The sequence below is a fragment of the Amblyraja radiata genome, chromosome 9 (genome assembly GCF_010909765.2).
Source record: "Amblyraja radiata isolate CabotCenter1 chromosome 9, sAmbRad1.1.pri, whole genome shotgun sequence".
In the NCBI taxonomy this organism is placed as follows: Eukaryota; Metazoa; Chordata; class Chondrichthyes; order Rajiformes; family Rajidae; genus Amblyraja; species Amblyraja radiata.
The window spans coordinates 62,092,882-62,116,713 of record NC_045964.1 but is presented as its reverse complement, the minus strand read 5'-3'; the positions used below and the strand labels follow the sequence as shown (position 1 = coordinate 62,116,713).

The window sequence follows — 23,832 nt, the reverse complement described above, 5'->3', positions numbered from 1 at the left end:
CCCCAGCAACGGACTGTTCCAGCTGCTACGGTCAGGCAAACGCCTCCGCTGTCACACTATGAAAACAGAGAGGATGAGACGGAGGTCATCAGGACTGTAAACTCTAATCTCACCGGGGCGTTAATACTGGTTCTGTTCTGTTCAATGTTGTTTTGCACAATCCCGCAGGCATTGACACTCACATTTCACAGTACATCTTGTATGTGTATGTGACACCGGATGGATTTATGAGAGAGTTAGATAGAGCTTTAGGGGCTGGTGGAATCAAGGGATATGGACCTATTTTCCTCCTGCACTATTTTCTATGTTTCTATGTTTCTAAATAAAGTTGACTTGACTTATAAGATTGTTAAGGGTTTGGACACGCTAGAGGCAGGAAACATGTTCCCGATGTTGGGGGAGTCCAGAACCAGGGGCCACAGTTTAGGAATAAGGAGTAAGCCATTTAGAACGGAGACGAGGAAACACTTTTTATCACAGAGAGTGGTGAGTCTGTGGAATTCTCTGCCTCAGAGGGCGGTGGAGGCTGGTTCTCTGGATGCATTCAAGAGAGAGCTAGATAGGGCTCTTAAAAATAGCGGAGTCAGGGGATATGGGGAGAAGGCAGGAACGGGGTACTGATTGGGGATGATCAGCCATGATCACATTGAATGGAGGTGCTGGCTCGAAGGGCCGAATGGCCTACTCCTGCACCTATTGTCTATTGTCTATTGACTTGACTTGGGACTAATCCAAGTTTGTCCAACGTCTCCTGTAGTTAAAACAGTCAGAACTTTCTTCCCGAGGGTGGAAATGTAAATGACTGGAGAGCACAGCTTTAAGGTACGAGGGGTAAGGTTTGAAGGTGAGTTGTTGGACAGTGTTTTTTTAAAGGTGGGTGCCTTGAACATGCAGGGTTGATGCTGGAGGCAGTGGTGGCGGCCACAGAACTGTGGGTCAGACATGGTGGTGAGCAACACAGGGGCTCCACAGGGGACAGTCCTCTCTCCCTTCCTGTTCACCATCTACACCTCGGACTTCAGCTACAACTCAGACTCCTGCCGCCTGTAGAAGTTCTCGAATGACTGTAATTGTGGTCTGCATCAGTGAGGGGAGGGAAGCTGAATACAGAGGTGGAGTCAACGACTTTGTTGAGTGGTGTGGGCTGAATCACCTGCAGCTCAACACCCCTAGACAAGGCTAAGGAGTTAGCGGTGGACTTTAGGAGGAGAGGAACACACCTGTCCCCTATCCGTCAAGGGTGTGAATATGCAGTTTACCAGGGAGTACAAATACCTTGGAGTTTACATGGACAGTAAACTGGACTGGTTCAGGAACGCTGAGGCCCTGTGCAAGAAGGGACGGAGCCGCCTGTACTTTCTGAGAAGGCTCCACAGCTTAGTAAGATGCTGCAGATGTTCTACCAATCGGTGGTAGCCAGTGCCAACTTCTATGCTGTTGTCTGCTGGGGCGGCTGGGCGAAGGCTGAGGACGCCAATAGGATTAACAAACTCATCAGGAAGGCTGGCTCCGTCCTTGGGGTGGAGTTGGATTCACGGGAAGTGGTCTTGGAGGGCAGGATGCTCCTCAAACTACAGAGCATCCTGGACAATACAGCTCACCCCCTCCATGACACACTGGTCAACCTGAGGAGCAGCTTCAGCAACAGACTGGTTCCACCGAGATGCAGCACAGAACGCCACTGGAGATCCTTCTTCCCTATCCCCCCCAAGCCTTTCCACGCGTTCCTTCCTACACAAGGAACTGCAGATGCTGGTTTACATCAAAGATAGACACAAAATGCTGGAGTAACTCAGCTGGAGTAATGAAGTGTCTCGACCCGAACTTCGAAGTGTCACCCTTTCCTTTCCTCCAGAGATGCTGCCTGTCCCGCTGCTTTACTCCAGCATTCTGTACTATTCTATGTTCTATATTAATCACACATTTCTGGACAAATCGATCCCAGTTGCAAGACTCTGGGCTTCACTGTTACTTGATGCAGCACAATGCCCATCACCAATTGACATGGCCTTTGTAGACTCCATGATCAAAGCCTGTATTGGACAGGGTACCACAGAGAATGTGGTCGGTGAAGTGTATGTGATGCTGTTGGGGCCATTGTAAGGTTATCAGGCTACGGATTAACGAGTCAAAGGTTATCAGTCTAGATCTAAAAGGTTCACCAGTAACCATTCTGTTATCAGTTGGATGATGCCTCAGTTGGCTCATTAAAAACCGGAGCTTAAAAAATGTAGCCTCTAGCTCCAGAGAGACAGCGAGTCTGAAGAAGGGTCTTGACATGAAACGTCACCCATTCCTTCTCTCCAGGGATGCTGCCTGTCCCGCTGAGTTACTCCAGCTTTTTGTGTCTATCTTCGGTTTAAACCAGCACCTGCAGTTCACTCTTACACATTCTTTTGAACTGGCCTGTGAAGCCAGTGCCTGCGTCTGCTTCCCCCTTTGCCACTGAGTCAGACAAGTGTTTGTAGTGTCTTCCTGTGCAACGTCTGTGTTTTTACCTCAGCCACATGTAAGGAGATACCTTGTTGTTTGAAGCTTTGGACTGTGTGTCATGGATTTGATGGGGTTACAATAGGTCGGCATCACTCCGCAGACCACTGGCGCAGAAAGCAGATACCAGACCCAAGAATTGATCATGAGACCGCCAGATTTAAACTGCGTCCCCCCACCGCATATTGGAGGAGCAGCACCTCATATTTCGCTTGGCTAGTTTACACCCCAGCGGTATGAACATTGACTTCTCCAATTTCAGGTAGTCCTTGCTTTCTCCCTCCTTCCCCTCCCCTTCCCAGCTCTCCCACAGCCCACTGTCTCCGCCTCTTCCTTTCTTCGTCCCGCCCCCCCACCCCCGCATCAGTCTGAAGAAGGGTTTCGACCTGAAACGTCGCTTATTCCTTCGCTCTGTAGATGTTGCCTCACCCGCTGAGTTTCTCCAGCATTTTGTCTACCTTCAATCATGGCTGATCTATGTCTCCCTCCTAACCCCATTCCCCTGCCTTCTCAAGTCAAGTCAAGTTTATTGACTTGACTTGACTTGAGAAGGCATGGGGAATGGGGTTAGGAGGGAGACATAGGTCAGCCATCCCGCTGAGTTATGGCTCCCCATAACTCTTGACACCCGTACCAATCAACGGGCCTGCTTCCGTACCGATCGCTGGCCGGCGCAGACCCGATGGGCCGAAGGGCCTGTGTCCACGCTGTATGTGTGTGTAAAGGTCTCCCCTGCTCACCTGAATGTTGGGATTCTGTGCATTGATGTCGGCGTTGGTGAGGTCAGGGAAGTTCTTCAGGTCCAGGACAAAGGGGTTGACTTCCTCCAGGCCAGAGCCGAACTTTGGTTGTGCCGGGAGGTCGGCGGGTCCCTGGGGCGACCACCGATGCTTGTGGCGGGGATGGCCATCGGCCTTCCAGCTTCCCAGCTTATTATCCTCCACCTCCACGTCCGCTCCCTGCAGCAGCCGTGAAACCGAATGGCTCTTCACCTGGCAAAGAAACGCAAAGATAATGAGGCGGGATTCATGTCCATACGTTGCGGGAGCAGAATTAACCCATTCGGCCCATCAAGTTTCTTGATTAGTACGGGTCATCTCAGCGGGTCAGCCAGCATCTCCGGAGCAGATCTCAGGTTTGCAAGAATGTACCCAGGAATGACACTAAAAGCTGGAGGAACTCAGCGGGTGAGACAGCATCTCTGGAGAAAAGGAATTGGTGACGTTTCGGGTGGAGACCCTTCTTCAGACTCAATAATGATTGGGTTAAGGTATGATGAGGGTTTGACGGCACTGGGCCTGTACTCGCTGGAGTTTAGTAGGATGAGGGACGACCTCATTGAAACTTTCTGAATTGTGAAAGGCCCCAATTGAGTGGATGTGGAGAGGATGTTTCCATTAGTGGGAGTGTCTAGGACTAGAGGTCATAGCCTCAGAATTAATGGTTGTTCCTTTAGGAAGGAGATGAGGAGGAATTTCTTTAGTCAGAGGCTAGTGAATCTGTGGAATTCATTGCCACAGAAGGCTGTGGAGGCCGTCAATTGATTTTGTTAAGGCAGAGATAGATAGATTCTTGATTGGTACGGGTGTCAGGGGTTATGGGGATAAGGCAGGAGAATGGGGTTAGGAGGGAGAGATAGATAAGCCGTGATTGAATGGCGCAGCAGACTTGATGGGCCAAATGGCCTAATTCTGCTCGTAGAACTTATGAACTCCGCCGTTCAATCGTGGCTGATCTATCTTTCCCTCTCAACCCTATTCTCCTGCCTTCTCCCCATAACTCCTGACACCCGTACTAATTAGGAATCAAGTCAATCTCCGCCTTAAAAAATAATTCGCAAGCGGCACTGGAGAAACAATTATTAGCGGCCGTAGGAGGCCGTGTGATTTCACTATTGCACTATTACAAGGCAGCAGACCACTTGGCCAATTAAGTCAATGTAACGTAGATAAGATCATTAGAGAGCATGATAGGATGACTATAAACAATTATGGGAGGCATAGATAGGGTAGACAGTCAGAATCTTTTTTCCCAGGGTGGAAATGTCCAACAGGAGAGGGTATAGCTATAAACAGAGTGGGGGAAATTCAATTTTAGTTTGGAGATACAGCGCAGAAACAGGCCCTTCGGCCCACCAAGAATGTCGATCCCCCCACAGACTAAATCTATCCTACACACTGGGGACAATTACAGCAGCCAGTTAACCTACAAACCTGTACATCCTTGGAATGTGGGAGGAAACTGGAACACCCGGAGGAAACCCATGCGGTCACAGGTGGGACATACAAACTCTGTACAGACAGCACCTGTGATCAGGATCGGACCCGGGTCTCTGGTGCAGTAAGGCAGCAACTCTGTTGCCATGCTGTGAGAACGGAGAGGTTGAGAAGGAGTTTCTTCCCTGAGGCCATTAGGACTGTAAAGTCCTACCTCACCAGGGACTAACTTTACTGGACCATTCTACTGTTTGTTTTTTTAAATTGCTGTTTTTGTCTGTTTTCCATCCCACCCACAATATGTAAAATGTAAAAGAATATGTGATTCTGTTCCATTCTGTTTGTAGTTTGTTGTTTGTTTTTTGCACAAAGTCCGCGAGCATTGCCACTTTTCATTTCACTGCGCCTCTCGTATGTGGATGTGAGGAATAAACTTGACTTGACTTGACTTGACTCTACCGCTGCACCACCTTGTAAAATGGAAAATGCTCCACTTTTTAAAAAATGGTGGAAATTCTGGCTGTTTTATGATAGTTTTCATTAGAGACCACTGTAGAACATTTTCAATTTGAAAGGCATCACTATAGAACGCTTGAAAATACGAAAAAAAATATGTGGAGGAAGGAACTGCAGATGCTGGTTGACAGACACAAAATGCCACAGTCATTCAGCGGGTCAGACTCCGGTCTCTGGTGATGTACAGTGTCCTCCATAATGTTTGGGACAAAGACCCATCATTTAATTATTTGCCTCTGTACTCCACAATTTGAGATTTGTAATAGAAAAAATCACATGTGGTTAACGTGCACATGGTCAGATTTTATTGGGTGACAGTGTGAACTGTGAGGAGGATGCTATGAGAATGCAGGGTGACTTGGACAGGTTGGGTGAGTGGGCAGATGCATGGCAGATGCAGCTTAATGTGGATAAATGTGAGGTTATCCACTTTGGTAGCAAAAATAGAAAGGCAGATTATTATCTAAATGGTGTCAAGTTGGGAAAAGGGGAAGTACAATAGGATCTGGGGGTCCTTGTTCATCAGTCAATGAAAGTAAGCATGCAGGTACAGCAGGCAGTGAAGAAAGCGAATGGCATGTTGGCCTTCATAACAAGAGGAGTTGAGTATAGGAGCAAATAGGTCCTTCTGCAGTTGTACAGGGCCCTAGTGAGACCACACCTGAAGTATTGTGTGCAGTTTTGGTCTCCAAATTTGAGGAAGGACATTCTCTCTATTGAGGGAGTGCAGCGTAGGTTTACAAGGTCAATTCCGGGATGGCGGGACTGTCATATGCTGAGAGAATGGAGTGGCTCGACTTGTATACTCTGGAATTTAGAAGGATGAGAGGGAATCTTATTGAAACATATAAGATTATTAAGGGTGTGGACATGCTAGAGGCAGGAAACATGTTCCCGATGTTGGGGGAGTCCAGAACCAGGGGCCACAGTTTAAGAATAAGGGGTAAGCCATTTAGAACGGAGATGAGGAAACACTTTTTCACACAGAGAGTTGTGAGTCGGTCGAATTCTCTGCCTCAGAGGGCAGTGGAGGCCGGTTCTCTGGATACTTTCAAGAGACAGCTAGATAGGGCTCTTAAAGATAGCGGAGTCAGGGGATAAGGAGAGAAGGCAGGAACGGGGTACTGATTGTGGATGATCAGCCATGACCACATTGATTGGTGGTGCTGGCTCGAAGGGCCCAATGGCCTACTCCTGCACCCTATTGTCTATGGTCAATTAAAGGCCATTTTTATCCATTTTGGTTTCACCATGTAGAAATTACAGCAGTGTTTATACATAGTCCCCCCATTTCAGGGCACCATAATGTTTGGGACACATGGCTTCACAGGTGTATGTAATTGTTCAGGTGTGTTTAAATGCCTCCTTAATGCAGGTATATGAGAGCTCTCAGCACCTGGTCTTTCCTCCAGTCTTTCCATCACCTTGGAAACTTTTATTGCTGTTTATCAACATGGGGACCAAAGTTGTGCCAATGAAAGTCAAAGAAGCCATTATGAGACTGAGAAACAAGAATAAAACTGTTAGAGACATCAGCCAAACCTTAGGCTTACCAAAATCAACTGTTTGGAACATCATTAAGAAGAATGAGAGCACTGGTGAGCTTACTAATCGCAAAGGGATTGGCAGGTCAAGGAAGACCTCCACAGCTGATGACAGAAGAATTCTCTCTATAATAAAGAAAATCCCCCAAACACCTGTCCGACAGATCAGAAACACTCTTCGGGAATCAGGTGTGGATTTTTCAATGACCACTGTCCGCAGAAGACTTCATGAACAGAAATACAGAGGCTACACTGCAAGATGTAAACCATTGGTTAGCCGCAAAAATAGGATGGCCAGGTTACAGTTGACCAATAAGTACTTAAAAGAGCAACCACAGTTCTGGAAAAAGGTCTTGTAGACAAATGAGATGAAGATTAACTTATATCAGAGTGATGGCAAGAGCAAAGTATGGAGGAGGAACTCCCCAAGATCCAAAGCAAACCACATCATCTGTGAAACACGGTGGTGGGGTATTATGGCCTGGGCATGTATAGCTGCTGAAGGTACTGGCCCACTTATCTTCATTGATGATACAACTGCTGATGGTGGTAGCATAATGAATTCTGAGGTGTACAGACACATCCTATCTGCTCAAGTTCAAAGAAATGCCTCAAAACACATTGGCCGGCGGTTCATTCTGCAGCAAGACAATGATCCCAAACATACTGCTAAAGCAACAAAGAAGTTTTTCAAAGCTAAAAAATGATCAATTCTTGAGTGGCCAAGTCAATCACCCGATCTGAACCCAATTGAGCATGCATTTTATATGCTGAAGAGAAAACTGAAGGGGACTAGCCCCCAAAACAAGCATAAGCTAAAGATGGCTGTAATACAGGCCTGGCAGAGCATCACCAGAGTAGACACCCAGCAACTGGTGATGTCCATGAATCGCAGACTTCAAGCAGTCATTGCATGCAAAGGATATGCAACAAAATACTAAACATGACTACTTTCATTTACATGACATTGCTGTGCCCCAAACATTAGGGTGCCTTGAAATGGGGGGGACTATGTATAAACACTACTGTAATTTCTACTTGGTGAAACCAAAATGTATAAAAATGGCCTTGATTAAAATCTGACAATGTGCACTTTAACCACACATGATTTTTTTTCTATTACAAATCTCAAATTGTGGAGTACAGAGGCAAATAAATAAATGACGGGTCTTTGTCCCAAACATTATGGAGGGCACTGTATGGCAGCAATTCTACCGCTGCACTGCATTGAGCTCGGAGATGTGCGGGGCACGATTTTTTACACAGAGGGTGGTGAGTGCCTGGTGCGCATTGCCAAAGGTGATGGTGGTGGAGGCAGATGCGAGAGTGGTATTTAAGAGGCTTTTAGACAGGCTATTGGATACGCAGGGAATGGAGGGATATGGATCAAGTGTGGGCAGAGGAGATTAATTTTAACTTGTCCTCATGTTTGCACAAACAAGTGAGCCAAAGGGCCAGTTACTATGCTTATGCCCTAGATAGACTGTTCTATGTTCTTTTCTTGAGGGCCGTTAATGAACCGCATTAGAGTCAATCCTGTGCTGTCATTACAGATAAGATAGAATTAGATATCGCTCTTAGGGCTAACGGAATCAAGGGGATATGGGGAAAAAGCAGGAACAGGGTACTGATTGTGGATGATCAGCCATGATCATATTGGATGGCGGTGCTGGCTCGAAGGGCCGAATGGCCTACTCCTGCACCTATTGTCTATGTTTCGATGTTATCGCAGATTGCACGCAGTATTGGTTACAGCATTACAATTTACAGCATTACAGATTAAAGCTGTTCAATCCGCATATGTCTAATTACTGGAAGTTTACATTTCCCAGCTGTCGAGGTAAGCATTCAATTCAAGTCTCCAGATCAATGGTCCAGTGATTTAACGATGATCTTATTGTCCGGGTCGATTAGGGGTGATGGTGGCGCGCCTGGTGCAGCCCCTGCCTCACTGCGCCGGGGACCCCGGTTCGATTCTGACCTTGGGTATTGTCTGTGTGGAGTTTGCACGTTCTCCCTGTGGCTGCGTGTGTTTTCTTCGGGTGCTCCTGTTTCCTCCCACATGCTGAAGATGTGTGGGTTTGTAAGAGAAGACAACTGGGACTTGAAAGCGGGGCCGTACCTGTGACTCTGTACACTACTGCTTTCCACTTGTACTGTATCTGAGATGCTTGTCTAAGAGGTATCTAAGTGCTTATGTATAGTGATACTTGGACTGAACTGTACATAAGTATGAATTTTCACTGTACCTCCGTACATGCGACAAATGAAGAACCATTGAGGATAATTGTCCTCTGTAAATTGCCCCAAGTGTGCAGGGAGTGGATCAGAAAGTGGGATAGCATAGAATGAGTGGGAACAGATGGTTGAGGGTCGTTGTGGATTAGGTGGGTCGAAGGGCCTGTTTCCACACTGTACCTCTAAACCTAAAGCTGATGTTTACTCTGGCTGGGGTATCTAGAACTAGTAGTGACTGCCTCAGAATAAGTGGTCACACATGCAGGACAGAGATGAGAAGAAACCCCCTCACCCAAAGGATAATGGATCTTTGGAAAACTCTAAACATTAGTGGCTGGGGGTTGACTGACTGAGCATGTAGTCATAGAGTGATACAGCGTGGAAACAGGTCCTGCAGCCCAGCTTGCCCACAGCGCGCAACATGTCCCATCTACACTAATCACACCTGCCTGCGTTTGTCCCATGTCCCTCGTACCTGGTCTACCCACGTACCTGTCTAAAGGTTTCTTGATTTTTAACAGACTGGTATATTTTAGAGGGCAACCCAGTAGTGCAACTGTAGATTTGCTGCCTTACAGCCACAGAGACTCAGGTTCCATCCTGACTACAAGTTTATTTATTTATTTAAATTTTTATTTCGTTTAGAGATACAGCGCGGAAACAGGTCCCTCGGCCCACCGGGTCCGCGCCGAACAGCGATCCCCACATATTAACATTATCCTACACCCACTAGGGACATTTTTTACATTTACCGAGCCAATTAACCTACAAACCTGTACGTCTTTGGAGTGTGGGAGGACTCCGAAGATTTCACGCAGGTCACGGGGAGAACGTACAAACTCCGTACAGACAAGCACCCGTAGTCGGGATCGAACCCGGGTTTCCGGCGCTGCATTCGCTGTAAAGGGCCTGTCCCACTTTCATGGCCTAATTCACGCCCTTTTTAACTCGTGGACATTTTTCATCAGGCTAGGAAAAACGCCCCGACCTACTTGATGCCACGAGTACCTACGACTAGCATCACGGCCTGCTACGACCTACCTACGACCTCGTGACGACCATGCTGCGAGTATGAGTCAAGGGCAAACACGGCAGAGGTCGTGAATTAGGGTCGTGAAAGTGGGACAGGCCCTTGTGGCAGCAACTCTACCGCTGCGTCACCATGACCGGTGTTGTCTGTACAGAGTTTGTACGTTCTCCCTGTGACCTGCGTGGGCTTTCTCCGGGTACTCCGGTTTCCTCCCACACTCCAAAGATGTACAGGTTTGTAGGTTAATTGGCTTTGGTGAAAATTGTAAATTGTCCCTAGTGTGTAGCCAGTGGACGGGGCGATTGCTGGTCAGCGCGGACTCGGTGGGCCGAAGGGTCCTGTTTCCGCACTGTATCTCTAAAGTCTAAAGTAAAGTCTAAAGAGATCCATGTGTTTAGTTGACAGAAATGTCCCGAGGCACTTTGCAAACAGAAATGAAGCTTCAAAGAGTTAAATGAGAACGGGAGCAGCGAAGATCAAGGGATGATCTAATTGAGGTGTTTACGATGATTAAAGGATTTGGTGGGTGAGTGAAGAATAAACATTAACAATCGAGTGAGGCCATTCAGGGTGAAGTGTTCAAAAGGGAACTGCAGATGCTGGAATATCGAAGGTACACAAAATTGCTGGGGAAACTCAGCGGGTGCAGAAGAAGGGTTTCGGCCCGAAACGTCGCCTATTTCCTTCGCTCCATAGATGCTGCTGCACCCGCTGAGTTTCCCCAGCAATTTTGTGTACCATTCAGGGTGAAGTCAGGATGTATTTCATCACCCAGAGGGGATTGGAAAACGTGTAGGAAGGAACTGTAGATACTGGTTTGAACCAAAGATAAACACAAAAAGCTGGAGAATTGGGTTGAGAGGGAAGGATAGATCAGCCATGATTGAATGGCGGAGTAGACTTGATGGGCCGAATGGCCTAAATCTGCTCCTAGCACTAATAATCATGAACATAACATCACGGTTAATCTTTGACCTCAGACCTAGGTTCCTACACCCACCCCGCATCCCTTCATTTCCTAAATGTGATTCAATGATTCATGATGCTTCATTGTCACATGTACCGGCTACAGTGAAGTACAGGTACTTTGTTTTGCATTCAACCTGGTAGAATCGCAGAGCAGAGCTCACCTAGGCAGTACACAAAGATTCGCCACGTTTCTGGTGCCCACAAAGTTACAAAAGTTCACCGAACAGTCCTATTCATTCATTACGGACTAAGGGATTCGACCCGAAACATCACCCATTCCTTAGAGTCATAGAGTGATACAGTGTGGAGACAGGCCCTTCGGCTCAACTTGCCCATCCCGGCCAACATGACCCAGCTACACGAGTCCCGCCTGCCCGCATTTGGTCCATATCCCTCTAAACCTGTCCTATCCACTGTATAACTGTTTCTTGAACGTTGGGATAGTCCCAGCCTCATCTACCTCTTCTGGCAGCTTGTTCCATATACATCCACCACCATTTGTGTGAAAAAGTTGCCCCTCAGATTCCTATTAAATCTTTTCCCCTTCACCTTAAACCTGTGTCCTCTGGTTCTCGATTCACCTACTCTGGGCAAGAGACTCTGTGCATCTACCCGATCTATTCCTCTCATGATTTTATACACCTCAATAAGATCACCCCTCATCCTCCTGCGCTCCATGGAATAGAGGCTCATCCTCTCCTTATAGCTCACACCCTCTAGTCCTGGCAACATCCTCGTAAATCTTCTCTGTATCCTTTCCAGCTCGACAACATCTTTCCTATAACACGGTGCCCAGGACTGAACATGATACTCTAAATGCGGCCTCACAAATGTCTCATACAATGGCGACATGACCTCCCAACTTCTATACTCAATACTCTGGCTGATGAGCAAACAATCTACCTGCAACTCCACTTACAAGGAACCATGCACCTGCACTCCTAGATCCCTCTGCTCTGCAACACTCCCCAGAGACCTAGCATTCACATGTGTAGGTCCTGCCCATATTAGACGTCCGAAAATGCAACACCTCACACTTCTCTGTATTAAATTTCCATCGACCATTACTCAGCCCACCTGGCCAATCGATCCAGATCCTGCCGCAATTTTTCACAACCATCTTCACTATCTGCAAAATTTGGTATCATCTGCAAACTTGCTAATCTTGCCGTGCATGTTCTCATCCAAATCATTGACATGGATGACAAACAGTAACGGGCCCAACACCAAACCCTGATGCACGCCACTAGTCACCATCTCTCCAGGGACCGCCTGAGTTACTCCAGCATTTTGATGTCTACCTTCGGTGTAAACCAGCACCTGCAGTCCCTTCCTACACACCTATTCATTTCCTGAATGTCCAAATATCCAACCCTGGCCGAGTCTCCCGGAGAGCGTCAACTGAGAGAGTCTGATTGATAGACGTCTGTAGAGTAAGGGTGGTACTGTGGTGGTGGGCGGGGGAGGGGGGGGGGGGAGGAGGCAAGGTTCAGGGATACATCTGCCAGTCCATGTAAACGGCAAGACACGTTTGAAGGGCAGAATGGCCTCATCCTCGTAGCCCGTTTCAGAGAAGGGTCAGGCTGAGGTGTTCAAGGAGGAAGTAATTGGGACAGGTACAATGGCAACATTTACATAGAATTCAGCGCAGTACAGCACAGGAACAGGCCCTTCAACCCACGATGTCCCTGCCGAACAATGATGCCAGGTTAAATTCATCTCTGTCGTTCACGTGATCCATGTCCTTCATCTCCACGTGCCGATGTAAAGGCCTCTTATGTGCCAATCCTATGTCTTAAAAGATGCCTGAAGAAGGGTCCTCTCAAGGACCAGAGGACATCGGTCGAAGGTGAAGGGGAAAAAATTTAATAGGAATCTGAGGGGTCATTTTTTCACACCAAGGCTGATGGGTGTATGGAACAAGCTGTCAGAGGAGGTAGTTGATGCAGGGACTATCCCAACGTTTATGAAACATTTAGACAGGTGCATGGATAGGACAGGTTTAGAGTGATATGGGCCAAACGCAGGCAGGTGGGACTAGTGTAGCTGGGACATGTTGGTGGGAGTGGGCAATTTGGGCCAAAGGGCCTGTTTCCATGCTGTATCACTCTATGACTATATGGGTCTCGACCTGAAACATCACAGATTCCTTTTCTCCAGAGATGCTGCCTGATCCGCTGAGTTACTCCAGCATTTTGTGTCTATCTTCTGTCTTAAAATATATTTGGTTAGGGGCAAGCATAGGAAAGGTTTGTAGGGATATGGGTCAAATGCAGGCCAATGAGTTAGGCTTAGATACGGCATCCTGGTCAGCATGGAATGCCGGCCCTGGAGAGGGTCAAGAGGAGATTTACGAGACTGATCCCAGGATTGAGTGAGTTAACATATGTTGAGCATTTAACAGCACTGGGCCTCTACTCGCTGGAGTTTAGAAGGATGGGGGGACCTCATTGAAACTTATCAAATAGTAAAATACCTGGTTAGAGTGGATGTGGAGAGGATGTTGCCACTAGTGGAAGAGTCTTAATTCAGAGGTAATAGCCTCAGAATTAAAGGACGTTCCTTTAGGAAGGAGATGTGGAGACATTTCTTTAGTCAGAGGGTGGTGAATCTGTGCAATTCATGCCACAGAAGGATATGGAGGCCATTAATGGATACTTTTTAAAGCAGAGATAGATAGATTCTTGATTGGTACAGATGTCTGGGGTTATGAGGAGAAGGCAGGAGAATGGGGTTACGAGGGAGAGATAGATCAGCCATGAATGAATGGCAGAGTAGACTCTATGGGCTGAGTGGCCTAATTCTGCTCCTATCACATGAATGAGATGGGCCGATGGGCCTGTTTCTGTGCTACATCTCAATGACCGCCAGAAAACTGATTAAAGAGGGAAATGTTGATGCACTTCAGAGAAATACCTTTGGAAGAACAACAAAAGAGAGAAAGAGTTATGTTCGAGAGATCTTAGAACCATGTCACTGCCAAGAATAATTCAGCAAATTCCACTCATATAGCGGAGAGCCTTCCAAAACCACAAGGCACATGTTGTTGTTCTCACTCATTGTCCCACATGTAGATTTATATTTTTCTTTCTGTATCCTTTTGCGGTATCCAGCGGAGATGAGCAAGAATTAACATTCTTTTGCACCGACTCAGTGCAGTGACAAACCATCAGGAATGCACTGATCACATCCAACGAAGAAGACGTTGGAACGGGTGATTTCCGGGAAGGGAGGGCGGTGCAATCTTGCAGTAGGCTCCGAGCCACAGGGGGCAGCAGAGGGCACCCACTGCAAGTCAGCCCTGTTTTCGAGGCACTTCATCTGAGGCATGGGTGGAAATCCGGGGGTTGGGACGGGGGGGCATGCCCCCTCCATGATTTGAGAGGTGGGGGACAATGACCCCCATGTTTTATAATCTGGATTTTAAAATCCGCTTTTAGGAAGGATTGCTCCCGATGTTGGGGAAGTCCAGGACAAGGGGTCACAGCTTAAGGATAAGGGGGAAATCCTTTAAAACCGAGATGAGAAGAACTTTTTTCACACAGAGAGTGGTGAATCTCTGGAACTCTCTGCCACAGAGGGTAGTCGAGGCCAGTTCATTGGCTATATTTAAGAGGGAGTTAGATGTGGCCCTTGTGGCTAAGGGGATCAGAGGGTATGGAGAGAAGGCAGGTACGGGATACTGAGTTGGATGATCAGCCATGATCATATTGAATGGCGGTGCAGGCTCGAAGGGCCGAATGGCCTACTCCTGCACTTAATTTCTATGTTTCTATGAAAAGAAAATCTATTAAAAATCTCCGCTTTCCGCGAGACAGAGGGGGTGGGACTGATGATCGAAGGCGCCGATTGGACGTGAGAGACGTTGGTCAGCAGGCAGGGGGGGGGGGGGGCTGGACATGATGATTCAGCGCGGTGATTGGAGGAGGGCGTAAGTAGGGGGGTGGGACTGAGGATAGAGCGGGGTGATTGGAGGAGGGAGACGATCTGGTGGAGCAAAGATCATAGAGCGGAGCTTGAATCGGCCCGTTCGCGGGGCCTTTCATCGCCCGGAGCGGCTTAAAATCGGCTGCGGGATTTTCCATCACCCCGCGGTCAAATTGCTGCATCGAGGCTCCCGATGTTGAAGCCCCCGCCGGGAGATGGAAAATCCCGCGGCCGGTTTTAAGCCGTACCGGGCGATGAAAGGCCCCACGAACGGGCCGATTCAAGCCCCACGATTCGGGGCAGACGAAGCTGCTGTTGCTGGAGTTCGGAGTCGGTCACCAACCAGGTCAGCTCCCGATGTTATCATCCACAGGGCCCACGATTGAAGCCGCGTGTGTGTGTGTGTGCGCGGGGTCACCAAATAATTATGTCCACCCCCCTGTGTTTCCGCCCCTGATTCTGAGGGAAGATACAAAATGCTGGAGTAACTCCAAAGACGTACAGGTTTGTAGGTTAATTGGTTTGGTGTTTGTGTAAATTGTGCCTAGTGTGTGTCGGGTGGTGTTCGTGTGCGGGGATCGCTGGTCGGCACAGACTTGCTGCTTCTTTAAACCAAGGGTTCCCAACCTTTTTTTGTCCCGTTTACCCCTGGCAACAGTGTTATTTCACATATTTATGAACAACTAATGATGACCAGATACCGGTATACCAGAACCAAACACAGTCAGTCAATGAGAAAAAACATGTACAAATCCAGAATCAACAAATTTACCCACTGAGTAGGTGAATAAATTTACCCCAGGTTGGGAACCGTTGCTCTAAACTAAACTACATTCAGCGGGACCTGAGAGAAGGGATGGGTTTCTCTCCAGAGATGCTGCCTGACCTGCAGAGTTACTCCAGCGTTTGGTGACTATCTTTGGTGTCAGCCAGCATCCGCAGTTCCTTCCCGCATACGTTATCTGAGGGCATTACTGAGGAGGAGGGAGGCCAAAAGAGAATGCAGGCGCTGGAATCTGGAGCAAAAAAAACAAAGTGCTGAAGGAACATCATACCTTCTACTCTTTTCTCTCGCTTTTGTTCCAACCGAAGAGAGACACAGAGTGTTGGCGTAACTCAGCGGGTCAGATAGCATCTCGGGAGAATACAATACAATACAATACAATACCTTTTATTTGTCATTTGAACCTCACATGAGGTTCAAACGAAATTTGGTTTCTGCAGCCATACAAAAAAAGAACCAAGACACACACCAACACAATTCAATTCACATAAACATCCATCACAGTGAGTCCTCCTCACTGTGATGGAAGGCAAAACGTAAACATATCTCTCCCCTGCACTCCCCTCTCCCCCCCATGTCAGAGTCAAAGACAGAGTCAAAGCCCCCGGCGGGCGATGTTAAATGTCCCGCAGCCATTAAAGCCACGCCGGGTGATGCCAGGCCACGCACCGGGTCTTGGTGTTGGAGCCCCGGCGGGCTCTTGGTGTTGGAGCCCCAGCGGGCACTCACAAAGTCCCGCGGCCATTCCAAGCCGCACGGGGAGGGTGATGTAGGCCCCGCTCCAGGTAATCTTCAACCCCGCAACTCGGGCGGGAGAAGTCGCCGTTGCGGAAGCCCCGAAAAGCGGTCTCCCAGCAGGGACCCGCGGGCTCCCGGTGTTCCTGTCCACAGACCTGCGGTAGGAGCTTCCGAAGCTCCGGGTGTCGGGTCACAGCAGCGCTCCACCACAGCTACACCCGCTCCGGACTCGGCCAGCTCCCTGATGGTGAGTAAATCCGCAGCTCCGCGACTGGAGCCCCAGGTCATTCCTGTTGGAGGCCGCTCCACGTTGCAGCCCCAACGACAACGGAGACCCGACAAAGAAAAGGTCGGGTCTCCCGTGCAGGGGAAAGACCTTAAAGTTCCCCCACCCCACCCCAGGAACAGGAATAGGTGACGTTTTTGGGTCGGAACCCTTCTGCAGACCGAGTCACTCCAGCATTTTTGTGTCTACCTTCAGTGTAAAACAACATCTGCAGTCCATTCCTACACCGTTGTTCCGACCATCTGCCTATCAAACTCACCCCTCACCTGTCCACCTGCTTCCTGCCACGCTTCGTCCTGCCTTTCCCCTTTCCCAGCTATCTTCTTCTTCTCCCCCTACTATTAGTCTGCAGAAGAGCCTCGGTCCAAAACGTCACTTATCCATGTTCTCCAGAGATGCTGCCTGAGCCGCTGAGTTACTCCAGCACCTTGTATTTTGCCCAGGACTCCAGCATCTGCAGATCCTTATATTCCCATTGCTGCTCAATGAATGCAGGTTACTTTTGTTGAGAAGACAGAAGCAAATTCCCACCCAGGAAACTACTGAAACCCCATGGCTCTATCTGAAGGAGAATGTCATCGTTTTTCTTGTCCTAACCAATATTTACTGGGTGACACAGTGGTGCAGCGGTAGAGCTGCTGCCTCACAGTGCCAGAGACCCTGGTTCAATTCTTCAATCTTGACCTTGGGTGCTGTCTGTGTGGAGTTCGCACGTTCTCACTCTGGGTGCTCCGGTTTCATCCCACATCCCAAAGACGTGCAGGTTTTTAGGTTATTTGACCTCTGTAAAATTGCCCCTTGTGTGTAGGATGTAATTAGTTGGTCAGGGTTGGTCGGTGCAGGCTCGGACCTGTTTCCACACTGTATCTCTAAACTGAGAGCTGAATGAGTGATTGTTGTGATCACTTACGTCCTTGCTGTTTGTCAGGAATCTTGCCGTTCTTAAATGTGTAGGAAGGAACTGCAGGTGCTGGTTTACACTGAAGATAGACACAAAAAGCTGGAGTAACTCAGTGGGTCAGGCAGCATCTCTGGAGAAAAACCAATAGGTGATGTTTCGGGTTGAGATTCTTCATTAAGTTTCGTTTACTGTCACGTGTACCGAGGTACAGTGAAAAGCTTTTGTTGCATGCTAACCACTCGGTGGAAAGACAATACATGATTACAATCGATCCATTAACGTTGTATTGATACATGATGAGGGAATAACGTTTAGTGCAAGGTAAAGCCAGCAAAGTCCGATCAAGTCCAAGGGTCACCAATGAGGTAGTTCAGCACTGCCCTCTGGTTGTGGTAGGATGATTCAGTTGCCTGATAACAGCTGGGAAGAAACTGTCCCTGAATCTGGAGGTGTGCGTTTTCACACTTCTGTACCTCTTGCCCGATGGGAGAGGAGAGAAGAGGGAGTGGCCAGGGTGCGACTGGTCCTTGATTAAGTTGCTGGCCTTGCCGAGGCAGCGTGAGTTGTAAATGGAGTCAATGGAAGGGAGGTTGGTTTGTGTGATTGGTCAGAGTCTGATGAAGGATCTCGACCCGAAATGTCACCTATTCCTTTTCTCTAGAGATGCTGTCTGACCCGCCGAGTTACTCCAGCATTGTTTGTCTATCTTGCTGAGCACAAGTTGGCTGTCACGTCAACAATAGTGATCATTCTGTGGCAGTGACGGGCTTAGAGGCATCGTGAAGTCCGAAATGGCGCCACATAAATGTAAGATGTCCCTCCACATTAAGGTTTAACTTTGAACTGTATCTTGCCCAGAGTAGGGGAATCGAGGACCAGAGGACATAGGTTCAAGGTGAAGGGGAAATGGTTTAATAGGAATCTGAGGGGTAACTTTTTAAAACAAAGCGTGGTGGGTGGGTGTATGGAACAAGCTGCCAGAGGAGGTAGTTGAGGCTGGGATTATCCCAACGTTTAAGAAACAGTTAGACGGGTACATGGATAGGACAGGTTTGGAGGGATATGGGCCAAACACAGGCAGGTGGGACTAGTGTAGCTGGGACATGTTGGCCGGTGTGGGCAAGTTGGGCCGAAGGGCCTGTTTCCACACTGTATCACTCTGTATATTCCCCTGTGGCTCGAAGTTCAACATCATTGTATTTTCCAGCATAAGGCGCTAGTACCGGGCGGTAAAACACTGTAACCTCGGCGCCTCCCTCGCCCCATGTCGCCGTACATCAGACAGCCAGGAAAAACACACTTGCAAACTCACGTTGACTCCCCAAGCTCAGTGTAATCAATACCCTGGCGAGAGCTGGCGGCATCTCAGAGCCACACAAGCTCGACCCCGGGCCACGCATCGCTGCGCTCACACTGACATCCCAACACTCGAGATACACACTAAATGCTGGATGGAGTAACTAACTCAGCGGGACAGGCAGCATCTCCGGACAGAAGGAACGGGTGACAACCTGCTCTCAAAAGCACCGAGTCTGAAGAAGGGTCTCGACTAGAAACGTCACCCACACCTTCGCTCCAGTGACTCTGCCTGTCCCGCAAGTTATACGAGTAGAATTAGGCCATTCGGCCCGTCGAGTCTACTCCACCATTCAATCATGGCTGATCTATCTCTGCCTCCTAATCCCATGTTCTTGCCTTCTCCACATAACCCTTGACACGCGTTCTAATCAGGAATTTGTCTATCTCTGCCTTAACAATATCCACTGACCTGGCTCCACAGCCCTCTGTGGCAATGAGTTCCACACATTAACTACCCTCTGTCTAAGGAGTCCCGCTGAGTTACTCCAGATTTTTGTACCTATCTACTCAAATGTAGCGAGGCGGGTAGGGAGCGATGGCAGGTGGGACCCCAACACCGACAATGGCGCGATTAAACACCACCGAAAACCCATTAAAACACCAGCAGAGACTATTAAATGCCACCAGGAACTCCAGTAAACGCCATCAGAGTTCCCACCAGACACCATTAGAGATCCGATACACACCACGAGATCCTATTAAAAAACCCCAGAAACTCCATGAAACATCACCAGGGATCCGATTACACACCAGAGATCCCATTACATACCATCAGAGACCCTCATTAAACACCACCAGGAATCCCATTGAGCACCGTCAGAGATCCATGAAGCATCATTAGAGCAGATTAAGACACAAAGTGCTGGAGCAACTCAGCGGGTCAGGCAGCATCGCTGGAGAACATGGACAGGTGATGTTTCGGGTTGGGACTCTTCTTCAGCGCTGAGTTACTCCCGCATGTTGTGTCTTTCCAATGCAGATTAGCGTCTGCGATTCCTTGCTCCTGCATTACGGGGTCTATCTTGATTCCCGATAACGAGCCGGGGTCGCGGACGCCCCGTCTCCCGGTGTCGGTGTCACATTCCCGTCTAGTGTGTCTCCAAAGTCTAAAACCCATCCTCCAGAGTTCTCAGCCAAGGGCGCCCGTAAACAAGCCCTTAACTCCACACTGCGGACAGAGGCTGGGAGGTGTACAAAACCATGAAACGAATAGACGGGGAAATAGACCAGGGTAATGTATGTCCTTTGCCCACAGAGGGGATTCGAGAACCAGAGAGCGTAGGTTCAAGGTGAGAGGGGAAAGATTTAACAGGAATCTGAGGGGTAACTATTTCACACAGAGGGTGATGGGTGTATGGAACAAGCTGCCAGAGGAGGTAGTTGAGGCAGGGACTATCCCTACATTTAAGAAACATTTAGACAGGTACATGGATAGGACAGGTTTGGAGGGATATGGACCAAACGCAGGCAGATGGGACTAGTGAGAGAGAGCTAGATAGGGCTTTTAAAGATAGCGGAGTCAGGGGATATGGGAAGAAGGCAGGAATGGTGTACTGATTGTGGATGATCAGCCATGATCACATTGAATGGCGGTGCTGGCTCGAAGGGCCGAATAGCCTACTCCTGCACCTATTGTCTATTGTCTATTGTCGATGGGACATGTTGGTCGGTGTGGGCAAGTGAGCCCCATCATCCTTAGTGCAAAAAAATGCAAACCTTCAGGTTCCTGTAAAATAACCCCCCCCCCCCCTCCCCCCCCCCCTTAAACTTATGTCCTCTGGTTTACTCTGGGCAAAAACATCCAGCTATTACATAATTAAGGCAGGAACGGGATACTGATTGTGGATGATCAGCCATGATCACATTGAATGGCGGTGCTGGCTCGAAGGGCCGAATGGCCTACTCCTGCACCTTATCTCTATGTATCTATCAATCCATCTCGTGATTTTGTACACCTCTATAAGATCACCCCCTCATCCTCTGATGTTAAGCTCTGCAGAAGGGGATTGTAAGGTCCCGGCCAATTTCAGGACACCCGGTTACAATACAACGGACCTAGGGTTGAGTTTGACCCGGGTTAACTGACCCACAGCCCGATGTAAACACGCCCAGACTCAAGGAACTGCAGACGCTGGAATTTTGATCTCAACAAAAAGTGCTGGAAGAATTCAACGGGCCAGGCAGCATCTGTGGAGGGAAATGGACAAGCGACGTTTCGTCTGATGAAGGGTCGCCCATTCCTTCTCTCCAGAGAAGCTGCCTGTCCCGCTGAGTCACTCCAGCATTTGATGTGTTTTGTTCAGCCAAACACGCTCCACCCAGCCCAGCGCAGAACCCTGACCCGTGCCAACCAACGTCTGTAACTATTTCATCTAACGGGCACATACTGCGGCCACTCGGGCGAGTGAATGTCGTGGCGTTAAAGTCACAAACCTGTGGCCCGGCGTCCCGCGTCGCAGCCTCTCCCTCTCTATGTCCGCTGCCGCCGTGTTTGCCGGTCGGGACCGCTCTCAGCGACGCCAGCAGAGCGGCGAGGGACAAGAGGAAAGGCAAGCGGGCTGAGTCTCTGGCCAGCCGCATTGCCTTGCCTTGCCCTGCGAGCGTGGATGTCCGTCTGCCCTCTTGTGTGTGCGCTGTGTTCACACCGGGAGGAGCCGCCAACTCTGTCCCCACCGGCCGCTGCTGGATGTGGGGGGTTGGTCGACGCTTCCCACCGAGTTGATTCTTCGGGAGTTCTCCTCGACACGGTCACTCCTTTCCCTCGTCCGTCTCAAACCTCTCTCTCTCTCTGTGTCAGTGTCTGTGTCTGTGTCTCCCTCTCTCCCTCAGTCACAAACCATATCTCCCAGTAGACTGTGTCCGCTCACAGAGGCAGAGAAGCGGCTGCTGGGCCGGCGGGCGGGCGGTCGGTCAGCAACGCGCAGAGTTTGTAGACTGAAACACACACACACACACACACACACAGCGAGTCCCGGCGCCCGTTCCTCCCTCCTTCCTCGCTCTCTCGCTCTCTCTGGCGCCGGCAAACGCTGAGCTGACAACCCCCTCGCCTCCAGACACGCTGATAAATAGAAGCCCCCGATCAACGAGACGTCAAAGGCTTTAGTGGCGTGTGGGCGGGGAAGAGGGACTTAAACGATTTAAGGAGCGAGAAGGCGAGGGGAAGGGGAGAGGTCAGGGGAGAGGGGGGGGGGGGGGGGGGGGTGGTCAGGGAGAGAGAAGAGGCGATTATCCCCGGGTTTAGGGCTGGACGGGAAATGATGGCAAGTTTGTGTAGAGATAAATCGGGAGGCCGGCAGCGTGGGGGAGCCGTGGACATCTGGGACGCGGAATGAAGAGAGGGGAGTGGGAACAAAAGGCAGGGCGAGGCTTTAAGGTCAACAAAGGAGGCGGCGGGTTGGGATTGCAAGTTAAACCCAGCTCAGGTAGCGTCGAGAAGCGGGGAGCGTTGGTGTGGGTGGGAGAGAGGGCAGGGGTGGGGTGGGAAGAAGCGAGGGTGGAGGGGGAGAGATAGACACAAAAAGCTGGAGCAACTCAGCGGGACATGCAACATCTCTGGAGAGAAGGAATGGGTGACGTTTCGGGTCGAGACCCTTCTTCAGGTCAAGTCAAGTGAACTTTATTTGTCACATACACATACAAGTTGTGCAGAGAAATGAAAGTGGGTGTCTTTTTCAGTCTGAAGAAGGGTTTCGGCCCGAAACGTTGCTTATGTCCTTCGCTCCATAGATGCTGCTGCACCCGCTGAGTTTCTCCAGCATTTTTGTGTACCTTCGATTTTCCAGCATCTGCAGTTCCTTCTTAAACACAAATGCAACGAGTTCCTCCAGCACTTCGTGTTTTGCTCAGTATTCCAGCATCCGCTGTCTCCCGCGTCTCCAATAAAACAAAACAACTGTCAAAAGGGGAAGAATAGGGGCAGATATAGATACATTCCTGATTAGTGCGGGTGTCAGGAGGTTATGGGGAGAAGGCAAGACAATGTGGTTGAGAGGGAGAGATAGATCAGCCGCGATTGGATGGCGGAGTAGACTTGATGGGCCGAATGGCCTAATGTTGCTCCTATAACTAACAAAGATAGTAATTGTTAGGGAAATGTAGTTATTAAACACGAGGGGGAGCAGAAATGGGCAGTCTGGGATGGCTCGCGAGATACTTGCATAGAGGCACAAAGGTTAAAGAAAGGGCAGATAAACAGAGGGGGGGGGGGGACTTCCCTCAGTGCCCATCTGTTACCATTAATTGGACAGTTCGGTCTGTGAAAGGCAACACGCCAGCCGCGACATCCAGCCCGGTGGTCAGTCCTTTGAAGATAGACACCAGTTGCTTGGAGCAACTCAGCGGGACAGGCAGCATCTCTGGAGAGAAGGAACGGGTGGCGTTTCGGGTCGAGAGCCTTCTTCAGACTGAGGTCAATCCCCTGCATGGAGAACAGGAGAATACTGCCCGGGCCCCAGCCAACACGACAATCGCCCGCTGCACAGTCTGGGAGCTTCCACTGCGAAAACGGTGCCTACATTTGAACACTCAGGTAACTGAACCATCCTATCACCAACCACAGAGCATTCCTGAACTACTACCTACCTCATTGGAGACCCTCGGACTATCTTAGATCGTATACTCACTGGCTTTATCGAGTCACAGTGTGGAAACCGGCCCTTCGGCTCAACTTGCCCACACCGGCCAAAATGTCCCATCGAAACTAGTCCCATCTGCCTGCGTCTGGTCCATATCCCTCCAAACCTGTCCTATCCATGTACCTGTCTAAATGTTTCTTAAATGTAGGGATGGTCCCAACCTCAACTACGACCTCTGGCAACTTGTTCCATACACC

The 23,832-nt window shown here is 49.2% G+C and overlaps 1 protein-coding gene across 2 annotated transcripts in view; it reads right to left on the bottom strand.

The window, feature by feature from the left end:
• ism2 (isthmin 2) overlaps positions 1-22,428 on the bottom strand; it is a 32,862-nt gene extending 10,434 nt beyond the window's left edge. Inside the window, exons 1-2 of one of the 2 annotated variants that reach the window (XM_033027604.1) lie at positions 21,432-22,428; positions 3,231-3,482 (exon numbers count right to left, since the gene is read on the bottom strand). In XM_033027604.1, coding sequence (XP_032883495.1) covers positions 3,231-3,482; positions 21,432-21,578 — 399 coding nt within the window. In that variant the 5' untranslated portion in view covers positions 21,579-22,428. The remainder of the gene's footprint in view (positions 1-3,230; positions 3,483-21,431) is intronic. The other variant, XM_033027603.1, reaches the window with a different exon arrangement.
• Positions 22,429-23,832: the final 1,404 nt, after the last annotated feature.